Genomic DNA, 13,448 nt, shown 5'->3' on the forward strand with positions numbered 1-13,448 from the left:
AGTAAAGTAAAAGGAGAGACATGACCCTATGCTGACAAGGTAACATTATGGCACTACCATATAAATACCTGCTATGCTGACAAGGTAACATTATAAACACTACCATATACAGTAAATGCCTGCAATGCTGATGAGGTAAGACAAGCGATGTGAATTATATTGTGTTTACTAGATTAATTAAATGTGACAAGCCATTCAGACCAGCCTTCCCGATTGAACTTTCGTGAACTACATTTCAACACATTTCAATGTGTTTTCCAGTGCTAGAGCTTGCCATGTTGGCAAGAAGAATCGGGAGACAGAAGCAGGAATGTGTAATAGGGTTTTTTATTCCACCCAAAATGACGGCATGTCGTGTAAAGGCACGGGGACGAAGACCAAACAAACACGTACACAAAACACAGGGTTGAAACCCCAAACAAAAGAGCGAGGAGTACCTCGAATAAATAACACGCGCACGATGATTAACACACGGGACGAGACCCGGAATCATCTGTGCAATCCACAAGGGCACGAAAGCCCAAAACACACAGCACAGGTACTCACACACACCAACGGACATTGTAACCATAATCGACAGCCCAATGGAAACCAAAGGGCACATATATACAAATACTAATCAGTGGGAATAGGGGACAGGTGTGCGTAATGAAAGTTCCGGAGGGATCCGTGACAGGCTAATGGTGATAAAATTGAAAAACTGAAAAAAGTTCAAATTCCAATGCTATAAACAGGACAAAACAAAGATATTGGTATAAAATACTTTAATAAATAATTGGATTGTTCTAAAAACAAACAAAAGTTCCACTAACAAACCAAGACGCAACTGCTCTTTTGTACAAAATAATTACAATGTCCTGCACATTCAGCCCATTCTCTGGGGCAAGTAGGATTCTGCTGACTGGATATGGGTAATGATTTGAATTATTCTTTCTGCATCACCAAAAAAATTTAAACACAATTCTTGTCAGAGAATTACAATATTAAACTGTAAAGAACAACAAAAATCATTTTCCCTACCACCACTGAGGTAATGCTCAATAGATGATCTTCCTCTTTCTTAGTGCAGAATACAATACAAACACTGGACAACAACCACAACAACAACATCAACAACAACAATAAAACTTGTTCCCTTCATTAGACCAGTATTGAAAGCAGAAATCCAATGCACCACTGTAGGGCTGGGTAGCGGAGTGCTCCTGCCCAGGCAAAGATTAAACCACTGGATTGCTCTGATCATGAATTTAATTCTAGCTACTCCTGATTCTGAGCCAAATCACGATGATAAGAGCACGCTAGCACTGCTTCTGTATCAGATCAACACGAACCATCCATTCACTGGTACACCCGATGCCAGAGGCTGGTGGGAGGAGCTATAGGAGGACGGGGTCATTGTAATGGCTCGAATGGAATAATGGGACCGAGTCAAACGTGGTTTCCATATGTTTGATACTGTTCCATTAATTCCAATGAGCCCGTCCTCCTATAGGTCCTCCCACCAGCCTCCTCTGACCCTGCGTTATAATAGGACATTCTAACGTTCACATACAGTAGCATAGTGAGTGGGAGATGGTGAGCCAGCATTCACAAGGGAAACTCCCAATCGATAGCTTCGACTTAAGCAGCAGACAAGGACAAGCCTAGAACTAGAAATAACATCTGTGCTTACTGACAATTTTAAGTGTTGGAACATAATCAAATCAGAAAGCAAAACAAACAAGCACTTAGAATAATTTGTTTCTGTCAATGCTTTTGTGATTGTGGCACCCCATAAATCTGTATAAAACCTGGCTTGTGTCAACAGACACCAATAAAACGGAATGACATAATAAAAAACAAACAAAACATAAACAACCTTATTCTTTAGAATAACTATAATAAAAAGGATTACTTAAGTTACTAAATTCAATTATACACAGACATGTTTATTTACATATATACATTGTTCAAAGAAACACTTATGGTAATATGAAGAGTTGTGAAATTACATATTTTCCCTTTATATGAATTGTTAAGTTCTGGATCAATTCGTTGAATGAGATGAAATAATAAAAGAAGGGCTGAAGGAACTTTCTACCAAAGCAAATAGTGAAATAATAAAAGAAGGGCTGAAGGAACTTTCTACCAAAGCAAATAGTGAAATAATAAAAGGGCTGAAGGAACTTTCTACCAAAGCAAATAGTGAAATAATAAAGCATAGGCCTGCAGGAAGTGGTAGAGCAAAAGGCATGTTATAGGGATATACATAAGGTCTTTAGAAGCATTGACATGTCATGGAAAATATGTTTCTGTTTCTAAACTAATGCTGATGTCAGGTGTTATACTGCTTATAGCTTTCCAAAGTATTTATTTATATATATATATATATATATATATATATATATATATATATATATATGCACTACCAGTCAAAAGTTTTACAACACCTACTCATTCAAGAGCTTTTTGTTATTTTTACATTGTAGAATAATAGTGAAGACATCAAAATATGAAACACATATGGAATCATGTAGTAACCAAAGAAGTGTTCAAAAAAACAAAATATATTTGAGATTCTTCAAATAGCCACCCTTTGCCCTGATGACAGCGTTGCAAACTCTTAGCATTCTCTCAACCAGCTTCACCTGGAAGGCTTTTCCAACAGTCTTGAAGTAGTTCCCACATATGCTGAGCACTTGTTGGCTGCTTTGCCTTCAGTCTGCGGTCCGACTCATCACAAACCATCTTAATTTTATGCTATGCTGGTAAAGTGTGCCTTGAATTCACAGACAGTGTCAAGCAAAGCACCCCCACACCATGACACCTCCTCCTCCATGCTTTATGGTGGGAAATACACATGCGGAGATCATCCGTTCACCCACATCGCGTCTCACATAGACAAGGCGATTGGAACCAAAAGTCTCCAAATTTTCACCGGTCTAATGTCTATTGCTCGTGTTTCTTGGCCCAAGCAAGTCTCTTCTTCTTATCGGTGTCATTTAGTAGTTGTTTATTTGCAGAAATTAAACCATGAAGGCCTGATTCAGTCTCCTCTGAACTGTTGATGTTGATGTGTCTGTTACTTGAACTCTGTGAAGCATTTGTTTGGGCTGCAATTCCTGAGGCTGGTAACTCTAATGAACTTATCCTCTGCAGCAGAGGTAACTCTGGGTCTTCCATTCCTGTGGCGGTCCTCATGAGAGCCAGTTTCATCATAGCGCTTGATAGTTTTTGCGAATGCACTTGAAGAAACGTTCAAAGTTCTTGAAATGTTCCGTGTTGACTGACCATGTCTTAAAGTAATGATGGACTGTCGTTTCTCTTTGCTTATTTGAGCTGTTCTTGCCATAGGGCTATCTTATGTATACCCCCCCTACCTTGTCACAACACAACTGATTGGCTCAAACGCATTCAATTCCATAACATTTACTTTTAAGAAGGCACACCTGTTAATTGAAATGCATTCCAGGTGACTACCTCATGAAGCTGGATGAGAGAATGTCAAGTGTGTGCAAAGCTGTCATCAAGGCAAAGGGTGGCTATTTGAAGAATCTCAAATATAAAATATATTTTGATTTGTTTAACACTTTTTGGGTTACTACATGATTCCATATGTGTTATTTCATAGTTTTGATGTCATCACTATTATTGTACAATGTAGAAAATAGTAAAAACAAAGAAAAACCCTTGAATGAGTAGATGTTCTAAAACTTTTGACCGGTAGTGTGTGTGTGGGTATATATAACCTTTTACATAATTTTACTTATAGAAATGACATTATACCAAGAGAACAAAGTAAATGCCCACAGTGTGGGTTAAGACAGATATGGACTAAATGCACTAGTAGTAATGTAGTAGTGCAATGCCTGCCTCCAAGGGCAGTGCTCTCGCCAAAGTCACATGATACACAATCTTCTCAGTGATACGATGTGAAAAAAAGGGCTCTCCTTTTAAAGGGAGCAACAATTTGTAAACTAAAAAAAGAAAGGAAAAAATTAAGCTCTCTTTTTGTTACTGAAATGTTAATTTGCAAAGATTTAAGTAAGAAGGCTCTATGTTGCAGACAGAGAATAAATTCAAATGAAATGTAAAACATGTCTTAAATCTTTACTATTGGTGCTTGTCTTTTTCTATTAGATAGAGACATCATCTTTAGTTTGAGAAGTCCCACCTCTAGCCGTGCTCATACATAATGATCTTTGACATCCTCACTGAAGTTGGCAGCGCTGAGGTTTTTACACCGGTTGTCTTTGGGACTGTACACTGTCCGGTGGGGGGTTTTAACAGGGGCGCTACGCATCGTACAGATCACCCCCTCTTTGCCCATCACTCTGTCCTGCACTCCTGCCAATGAGCACTTTTGTGTGGAGCACTTGTCTAGCTCCATCCCTCCCCTCAGCTCGTCCTCTTCCTCAGCCCCGTCACACGTCCGGTCTGGAGGGCTCATGAGTTTCTTGCATTCGTACTGAATGTCTTTGTCTAGGTTGTCTTTGTGCTGTGGCAAGATGACCCTCAACGGCTCCAGAAGGTTATTGACAGTGCTGTCCTCCACTGTAGACTCTCTCTCACGCTCTTTTTTCCTCTTACGGCTCCACCACACACACAGCACAATGCAGAAGATCCACAGCACACTGAACACCACGCACAGCACTGGCACCAGGTGGTCTGGAGACAAAGACCATAAAATTATACTTTACTATCATGTACTGTAATGCTACCTAATCGAAGTGCAGTATAAAAACATGCAAAAGTTAAACCAAGTCGAGTCCAGTCACTCACCCACAGACTGGGGCATGACCTGCGTCTCCACTTTGACCTCCACCACGGCCAGCATGACGGTGCTGTTGTGTCGTTTGGACAGGGCACCGATGATGGCACTGGAAGCCTCCTGAATCTGATCACGATTTCCATCCCGCTCCTGACCATCCTGATCATAAGACTGGAGGAGAGGGAGAGAGTAGGAGAAATGGTGAGTCAACACAATAGGTGAGAGATTCACTCCTAGTCCTAACTTCTCACATGCGCCCCTGTAGAGCACAAAGCAGGTCTAGTTAATTGCCTAATAAGTGGACCAGAGTGTCCAGGGGGAGCAGAGGGAGATTAGCTGGATGCTGTGCACTTTAATTAGGATGAACAATGGAGAACAGGCCAGCTGTGGCTCCCAGGCCAGCCAGTCAGTGTGAAGAATGATAAGAGAGTCAGTCAGTCAGCAAGACTCCTCTTTCTTCTCTCTGGGAAAGCAGCTGCTCCTTCAAACACACACACAGACACTGTGGCACATGGCCCCTCACCCCATTCTGACATCTAACAGCCTCTAGGCTTCAGAGAGGACTAAACCAAAATGGTGCTGGAAGAAATGGCAGCAGTTTTACGAGCGCCCAGCCAATTGTGCTATTATGTGGGGGGGTTTGCGTTATTTGTAACTTATTTTGTACATAATGTTTCTGCAACTGTATCTTACAGCAAAAAAGAGCTTCTGGATATCAGGACAGTGATCACTCACCTCGGATTAGACAAAGATGTTTACTTCAACAAGCAGGACGCACAGGACATTCTACAAACACCCGACAAGAACAACATCCCAGTTATTTGCAAGAGGAAGCGACGCAGGTACAAAGAGCCGGATGCCTCGTCAGGACCCGCAGAAGGCGAGTGGGAAAGCTGCTGTTACCATCAATACTACTTGCCAACGTGCAATCAGTGGACAATAAATTAGATGAGGTACGATCACGAATATCCTACCAACGGGACATCAAAAACTGTAATATCCTATGTTTCACGGAATCGTGGCTGAATGAAGACATGGATATTCAGCTAGTGGGATATACGCTGCACCGGCAAGATAGAACAGCACACGCACACTCCGGTAAGACGAGGGGGGCGGTCTGTGCATATTTGTAAACAGCTCGTGCACGAAATCTAAGGAAGTCTCGAGATTTTGCTGACCTGAAGTAGAGTATATTGTGATAAATTGCAGGCCACACTACTTGTCTAGAGAGTTCTCAGCTATACTTTTCGTGGCTGTTTATTTACCACCACAGACAGACGCTGGCACTAAGACAGAACTCAGTCAGCTGTAAAAGGAAATAAGCAAACAGGAAACCACTCACCCAGAGGCAGCGCTCCTAGTGTCCGAAGACTTTAATGCAGGGAAACTTAAATCCGTTCTACCAAATTTCTATCAACATGTTGAATGTGCAACCAGAGGGAAAAGAATTCTAGATCACCTGTACTCCACACACAGAGACGCGTACAAAGCTCTCCCTCGCCCTCCATTTGGTAAATCCGACCACAACTCTATCCTCCTGATTTCATGCTTACAAGCAAAAATTAAAGCAGGAAGCACCAGTGACTCGGTCTATAAAAAAGTGGTCAGATGAAGCAGATGCTAAACTACAGAACTCCAGAACGCCGCAGCCCGTCTGGTGTTCAACCTTCCCAAGTTCTCTCACGTCACCCCGCTCCTCCGCTCTCTCCACTGGCTTCCAGTTGAAGCTCGCATCCGCTACAAGACCATGGTGCTTGCCTACGGAGCTGTGAGGGGAACGGCACCTCAGTACCTTCAGGCTCTGATCAGGCCCTACACCCAAACAAGGGCACTGCGTTCATCCACCTCTGGCCTGCTCGCCTCCCTACCACTGAGGAAGTACAGTTCCCGCTCAGCCCAGTCAAAACTGTTCGCTGCTCTGGCACCCCAATGGTGGAACAAACTCCCTCACGACGCCAGGACAGCGGAGTCAATCACCACCTTCCGGAGACACCTGAAACCCCACCTCTTCAAGGAATACCTAGGATAGGATAAAGCAATCCTTCTGCCCCCCCCCCCCCCCCCCTTAAAAGATTTAGATGCACTATTGTAAAGTGGCTGTTCCACTGGATGTCATAAGGTGAATGCACCAATTTGTAAGTCGCTCTGGATAAGAGCGTCTGCTAAATGACTTAAATGTAAATGTAAATGTACAGGACTGTTTTGCTATCACAGACTGGAACATGTTCCGAGATTCTTCCGATGGCATTGAGGAGTACACCACATCAGTCAGTGGCTTCATCAATAAGTGCATCGAGGACGTCATCCCCACAGTGACTGTACATACATACCCCAACCAGAAGCCATGGATTACAGGCAATATTTGCACTGAGCTAAAGGGTAGAGCTGCCGCTTTCAAGGAGCGAGACTCTAAACCGGAAGCTTACAAGAAATCCCGCTATGCCCTGCAACGATCCATCAAACAGGCAAAGCATCAATACAGCGCTAAGATTGAATCATACTACACCGGCTCCGACGCTCGTCTCATGTGGCAGGGCTTGCAAACTATTAGACTACAAAGGGAAGCACAGCCGCGAGCTGCCCAGTGACACGAGCCTACCAGACGAGCTAAATCACTTCTATACTCGCTTCAAGGCAAGCAACACTGAGGCATGCATGAGAGCATCAGCTTTTCCGGATGACTGTGTGATCATGCTCTCCGTAGCCGACGTGAGTAAGACCTTCAAACAGGTCAACATACACAAGGCTGCGGGGCCAGACGGATTACCAGGACGTGTGCTCAGGGCATGTGCTGACCAACTGGCAGGTGTCTTCACTGACATTTTCAACATGTCCCTGATTGAGTCTGTAATACCACCATGTTTCAAGCAGACAACCATGTTCCAGTCTGTGCCCAAGAACACAAAGGCAACCTGCCTAAATGACTACAGACCCGTAGCACTCACGTCCATAGCCATGAAGTGCTTTGAAAGGCTGGTCATGGCTCACATCAACCCCATTATCCCAGAAACCCTAGACCCACTCCGATTTGCATACCGCCCCAACAGATCCACAGATGATGCAATCTCTATTGCACTCCACACTGCCCTTTCCCACCTGGACAAAAGGAACACTTATGTGAGAATGCTATTCATTGACTACAGCTCAGTGTTCAACACCATAGTACCCTCAAAGCTCATCACTAAGCTAAGGATCCTGGGAGTAAACACCTCCCTCTGCAACTGGATCCTGGACTTCTTGACGGGCTGCCCCCAGGTGGTGAGGGTAGGTAGCAACACATCTGCCATGCTGATCCTCAACACTGGAGCTCCCCAGGGGTGCGTGCTCAGTCCCCTCCTGTACTCCCTGTTCACCCACGACTGCATGGCCAAGCACGACTCCAACACCATCATTAAGTTTGCAGACGACACAACAGTGGTAGGCCTAATCACCGACAACGACGAGACGGCCTATAGGGAGGAGGTCAGAGACCTGGCTGGGTGGTGCCAGAATAACAACCTATCCCTCAACGTAACCAAGAGGACAGAGCACGCGCCCATTCTCATCGACGGGGCTGCGGTGGAGCAGGTTGAGAGCTTCAAGTTCTTTGGTGTCCACATCAACAACAAACTAGAATGGTCTAAACACACCAAGACAGTCGTGAAGAGGGCACGACAAAGCCTATTCCCCCTCAGGAAACAAAAAAGATTTGGCATGGGTCCTGAGATCCTCAAAAGGTTCTACAGCTGCAACATCGAGAGCATCCTGACTGGTTGCATCACTGCCTGGTACGGCAATTGCTTGGCCTCCGACCGCAAGGCACTACAGAGGGTAGTGCGTACGGCCCAGTACATTACTGGGGCTAAGCTGCCTGCCATCCAGGACCTCTACGCCAGGCGGTGTCAGAGGAAGGCTCTAAAAATTGTCAAAGACCCCAGCCACCCCAGTCATAGACTGTTCTCTCTACTACCACATGGCAAGCGGTACCGGAATGCCAAGTCTAGGACATGGCTTCTCAACAGTTTTTACCCCCAAGCCATAAGACTCCTGAACAGGTAATCAAATGGCTACCCGGACTATTTTCATTGTGTGCCCCCCCCCCACCCCCCCCCCCCCCCCCACCCCTCTTTTACGCTGCTGCTACTCTCTGTTGATCATATATGCATAGTCACTTTAACCATATCTACATATGCCTGACTAACCGGTCTCAATCAGCCTGACTAACCGGTGTCTGTATGTAGCCTCGCTACTGTATATAGCCTCACTACTGTATATAGCCTCGCTCCTGTTATTTTTCACTGTCTTTTAATTTCTTTTACTTACCTATTGTTCACCTAATACCTTTTTTGCACTATTGGTTAGAGCCTGTAAGTAAGCATTTCACTGTAAGGTGTAACTTGTTGTATTTGGCGCACGTGACAAATAAACTTTGATTTGATTTGTGGCTTCTTACTGAGAACACACCGTTTCTGGGTCTTCATAAAACCTCTGTACTGATACATAGAGTGAGCTGGATGGGACTACTCTGCCAAACTCATATTAGGTTAAAATAATACGACCTCACGATCATGTGGAGTTAAGACTATTCCATAATGGTCTGACAAAGCACAACTAACATCACTGTAAGCCTTTAGAGGGTCTATTGAGTTTAATTATTAAACTCAGTACTAACCTATGAGGACATCAGACACCCTCCAGGGCTTAGTGCCCTGTAGCGCCTGATTTCCCGTATCTTACTGGAGAGGAGAGCCTGGGTGGCCACACCCGTCCGAGAGAGAAACAGTAAGGTGTTCCAAAGTAAAGCTAAATGTCATCCAGATGTTCAGGCGAAGGGCGTCGTGCTTCAAAAGGCTCTCCACACTTACAAAGAGGAAAAGAAAAGCTTCACATTTTACAAGTGTACTCTGGAACCCATTTATAATGACAAATTAAGTATGTGATTTAATAAAGTGAAAGAGAGAACAAAATGGGGCGAGGCACTCGTGGCTAACTGAAAGAGAGGAGAGAGTGCCTGTTCTGGTGGGTGACAGTTAGAGGTGAGGAGGGGATCATTGGCAGATGGCAACAGTTCATAGTCTTGAGGTGGGGGGCTGAGGTGAGGTCGGAGTGGTGGGGGGGGGGGGGGGGGGGGGTGTGAGGCACTCACCATGACAACCTCCACAGCATCACTGTTGGAGTAGGACAGGTCACAGAGAATGAGGAGCGTACGTTCCTTAGCCAGGGTCTGGGTGATGGGAAGGTACCTCAGCTCCAAACAGATGTTCTCCACAATGGTACCCTTTGATCAGCACACACACACACACACTCCATTCACTTTAATTCTCTGGCAGAGGATGTGGTAGGAGTTTCAGGTCTAGTAAAACTAAGTCAATAATCGTAGAATCGTATATTTTTTTTAATTAAATATCTTATTTAATGTTAGTCAGGTAATGATGTCGTGCACTCACCTGTGGAACTTTGTCTCTATTGAAGATGAGTGTGATGCGGGCACAGCTTTTGTCCAAATAACCACAGTTGGGTTCACACTGAGTGTGGAGGGGCGGTGGGGGGTCAGGGGTAGAACACACGCCCCACTGGTGGCATGGCGGGGCGAAGCAGGTGAGGAATTTGTGCTCTACACACTCCTGTCCTCTAGGACAGGGGGCAATGCTGTCTGGACCAGAAGCAACTCTATGGAGCAGACAGGGCCGTCGGCCACACAGCACCTATACACACACACAAACATAGGTCAGAAAGGCAGCTCACACACACACCTTCACTGTGTGTAACAAAACCATGCAAGTCTCACCTTAGAACAGCGCACACTGCCGTTGACACACTGGCAGGTATTACACTCCTCCTCCCATCGACTGCCATGAGGGAACTGCAGGCCGGAGTAACGACAGGCCTTTCCGATCCCTATGACTGCAGAGGGGAGAGAGAGGAGCAGGTTTAGGACCAAGGCAATATCAGGCTCAGTCCTTAGAAACTCTTCCTACCACACATGGGTTCAATGGAAGAAAGTTCCCCTACTCCATGGATACAGTAATAAAGACATTTTCTCTATAGCTGCAGTGTACTCACACTCTTGGCAGCGAGGCCCAGCCCAGCCCAGGGGACACACACATCGGAAGCTGTTGATCTCATCCACACAGGTAGAACCATAGGCACAGGGAGACGTCTGGCACTCATCTATGTCTGATGGGGAAATGAGACCATTACTACACACATATCTCTAGTCTACAGCAAGGCACCTAGCTATAATATCACCACAACAGGGTAGGGGCTGGTTGGTTCTCATGTCTGGCATCCCCACGTGAAAAATAGACCCTCTCTGAAAAGGGGAAAAGGAAAGAGGATTGTGTCTGAGAATGTCAGACTGAACTGAACTGTTTGCAGACTACAGCTAACCTGTCCTCACAAGAGAGGTTGGAGGTTAAGATAGGCTTCCTAATCTGTCCCTCACAAACAATCAGCTCAAAATTCCCCCGTCCCCTTTCACCCCTGAACCCTCCAATCTGACCACACCACACCCCTCTGGTTCCCAGGGACTCACTGATCCGGCAGTCTGGTCCGGCGAATCCCGCGGCACACTCACAGCGGAACCAGTTCTCACCATCCACACAGACACCCCTGTTATAGCTGGAGGAAGGAAACAGAACCACACATCAATACATCAGCCCATACCATTGGCACACGTGCAGCAGCATACAAAAGGCTGAAGACTCAGACTACAAAGACAAAAAAGCCTCCACAATCTCAGGTCTAGATCCCAGCAGCAGAATCCCAAGGTAGGAGACTAGAGACAGAGATTGTGGTCACTAACGCTGATCCCATATCAATGTCCAGACTTCAGATGCAAATTCCAAAATGACCCCATACTGTGCTGGCCCTATATGCTGCTCCCCAGCCCCCCTAACCTCCCCCCCTCCCCCCATTGCCTACACCACCCCATGCTCAGGGGTAAGTAGTGAAGAATTGGGTGAGGGGTGAGGGGTGTCCCCCCCACCCACTGTGCTCATTCCCCTGTCAGTCATTGTGGTGACAGGAGCCTTTGTCCACTCAGTCCCTCTGATCAAATGGACCCTGGAATACCCAGCTGTCAAGCTCTGCACTGTTCTGTAGAGGAGTCAGGGATACACACACTTCCCCTTTCACACATACACCTCCACGGAACAAACTTTAACAGGAAATCTCTAAGCGTTAAATTAAATTTGCGAGATGAGCAGTGTGTGGGAGTCATTTGTTCCTGTTTTGAAATCAGAACACTGAGAGATTATGCTCTGATATCGGTGCGTGTGGGTCTGTGAAGAGATGGGATAGCCTTATAAGACATTAAAAGTATTTTGGTTTATTCAATATGCTCAACTTACCAGGGGGTAGGGTTGCAGTCATTAGTATCTGTGAAGGGAGGGGATGACACAGAATAAAAATCAGACATATGTTTTAGTTTATGATTATAACCTGAAAATAATTCAGTAAATTGTGCTTTACTCTGAGTACATGTGGGCCCCTCCCAGCCATCCTTGCAGATGCAGGTGTAGGCATCACCCCCTCCGACACAGGTTCCTCTGTTCTCACATGGGTTAGAGTCACAAGGGCTGTTCTTGCCTGACAAGAGAAATCAAATAGGATGAGTTTAGAACCTATATTCATGTTTCTGCAACAACAACAAAATTACACCTATGGAGCGTATATGGACCAGAGATCTATTGGACTTTCCCTTGAATGACATAGCTAAAACCAAGCAATAATAGATTCTTACCTGTGTTACAGGTGCTGCCGCCCCACCCTGAGAGACAGGTACAGCGGAAGGTGTCACCGTGGTCAAAGCACGTCCCCCCATTACTACAGGTACTGGAGTCACACTGGCTCTCACGTGAGTGGCAGGTCTTGCCCTTCCAGTTGTCCTGGCATTGACAGTAGAAGTCATTGACCAGGTCCACACAGCGACCTCCGTTCTTACAGGGGTTCCTATTGCACTCATTCACATCTGGAACACCACCACCACGGATCAGTTAGAGAAACACACACCATGGAGAGATAGAGTAAAACCACCCTGGGACACACACACACACACACACCTATGACACACAGCGTGCCCTCCCAGCCGTCAGGGCAAACGCACTGGAAAGAGCTGATCCCGTCGATGCAAGTTCCTCCGTTCTTACAGGGAGACGACACACAGTCGTTTACATCTGGGAGGGAGAGGGGAGAGACCATGAATGAGGATGGGGATGATGAGGAAGACAATGATGAGACTGATGAAATCAGTGGTGTGCTACAGTAAGGAATGGAATGTTTAGTCTCATGGTATGATGATGGTGATGATTATGATGATAAAATCAATGATGTGTGATGATGATAGTGTGTGTGTCTACTCACTCTCGTGACAGTATGTTCCAGTGAAGCCCAGTTCACAGGAGCAGGTGAAGTTCCCAGCAGGTTGGCTGATGCAGCGTCCGTAGGGGCCGCACACATTGGACGAGATGTACCACACCCCTTCCTGTGTGTTGTTGGTGGCCACAGCGACAGTACAACTGTCAATCACTGGGATCAAAACAGAAGGAACAACAAGATACTGTTGGTGAGATAGACCTGAGAGGATTGGGTTGAAATGAGGGTTGATCTTGAGGTTGACCTGAGGACTAAGCAGCTTAAGATCAGGTTTCAGTTTAGGCTAGAAAGATAACTGCCTGGTTAGTACTTTTTCAGGGGTTTGAATTATTTGAGTAGAGAT

At 45.6% G+C, this 13,448-nt stretch overlaps 1 protein-coding gene across 4 annotated transcripts in view; it reads right to left on the reverse strand.

Moving 5' to 3' along the window:
* Positions 1 to 1,907: 1,907 nt before the first annotated feature.
* LOC129812974 (protein jagged-2-like) overlaps positions 1,908 to 13,448 on the reverse strand; it is a 37,351-nt gene continuing 25,810 nt past the window's right edge. For all 4 annotated transcript variants that reach the window (XM_055865026.1, XM_055865025.1, XM_055865024.1 and 1 more), the window contains 12 exons: positions 13,094 to 13,258; positions 12,793 to 12,906; positions 12,474 to 12,701; positions 12,203 to 12,319; positions 12,082 to 12,109; positions 11,265 to 11,350; positions 10,793 to 10,906; positions 10,518 to 10,633; positions 10,177 to 10,434; positions 9,876 to 10,007; positions 4,762 to 4,921; positions 1,908 to 4,647 (listed from right to left, as the gene is read on the reverse strand). In XM_055865026.1, the coding sequence (XP_055721001.1) occupies positions 4,166 to 4,647; positions 4,762 to 4,921; positions 9,876 to 10,007; positions 10,177 to 10,434; positions 10,518 to 10,633; positions 10,793 to 10,906; positions 11,265 to 11,350; positions 12,082 to 12,109; positions 12,203 to 12,319; positions 12,474 to 12,701; positions 12,793 to 12,906; positions 13,094 to 13,258 (2,000 nt within the window). In that variant the 3' untranslated portion in view covers positions 1,908 to 4,165. The remainder of the gene's footprint in view (positions 4,648 to 4,761; positions 4,922 to 9,875; positions 10,008 to 10,176; positions 10,435 to 10,517; positions 10,634 to 10,792; positions 10,907 to 11,264; positions 11,351 to 12,081; positions 12,110 to 12,202; positions 12,320 to 12,473; positions 12,702 to 12,792; positions 12,907 to 13,093; positions 13,259 to 13,448) is intronic.

Source organism: Salvelinus fontinalis, chromosome 16 (assembly GCF_029448725.1).
Source record: "Salvelinus fontinalis isolate EN_2023a chromosome 16, ASM2944872v1, whole genome shotgun sequence".
Classification (NCBI taxonomy): Eukaryota; Metazoa; Chordata; class Actinopteri; order Salmoniformes; family Salmonidae; genus Salvelinus; species Salvelinus fontinalis.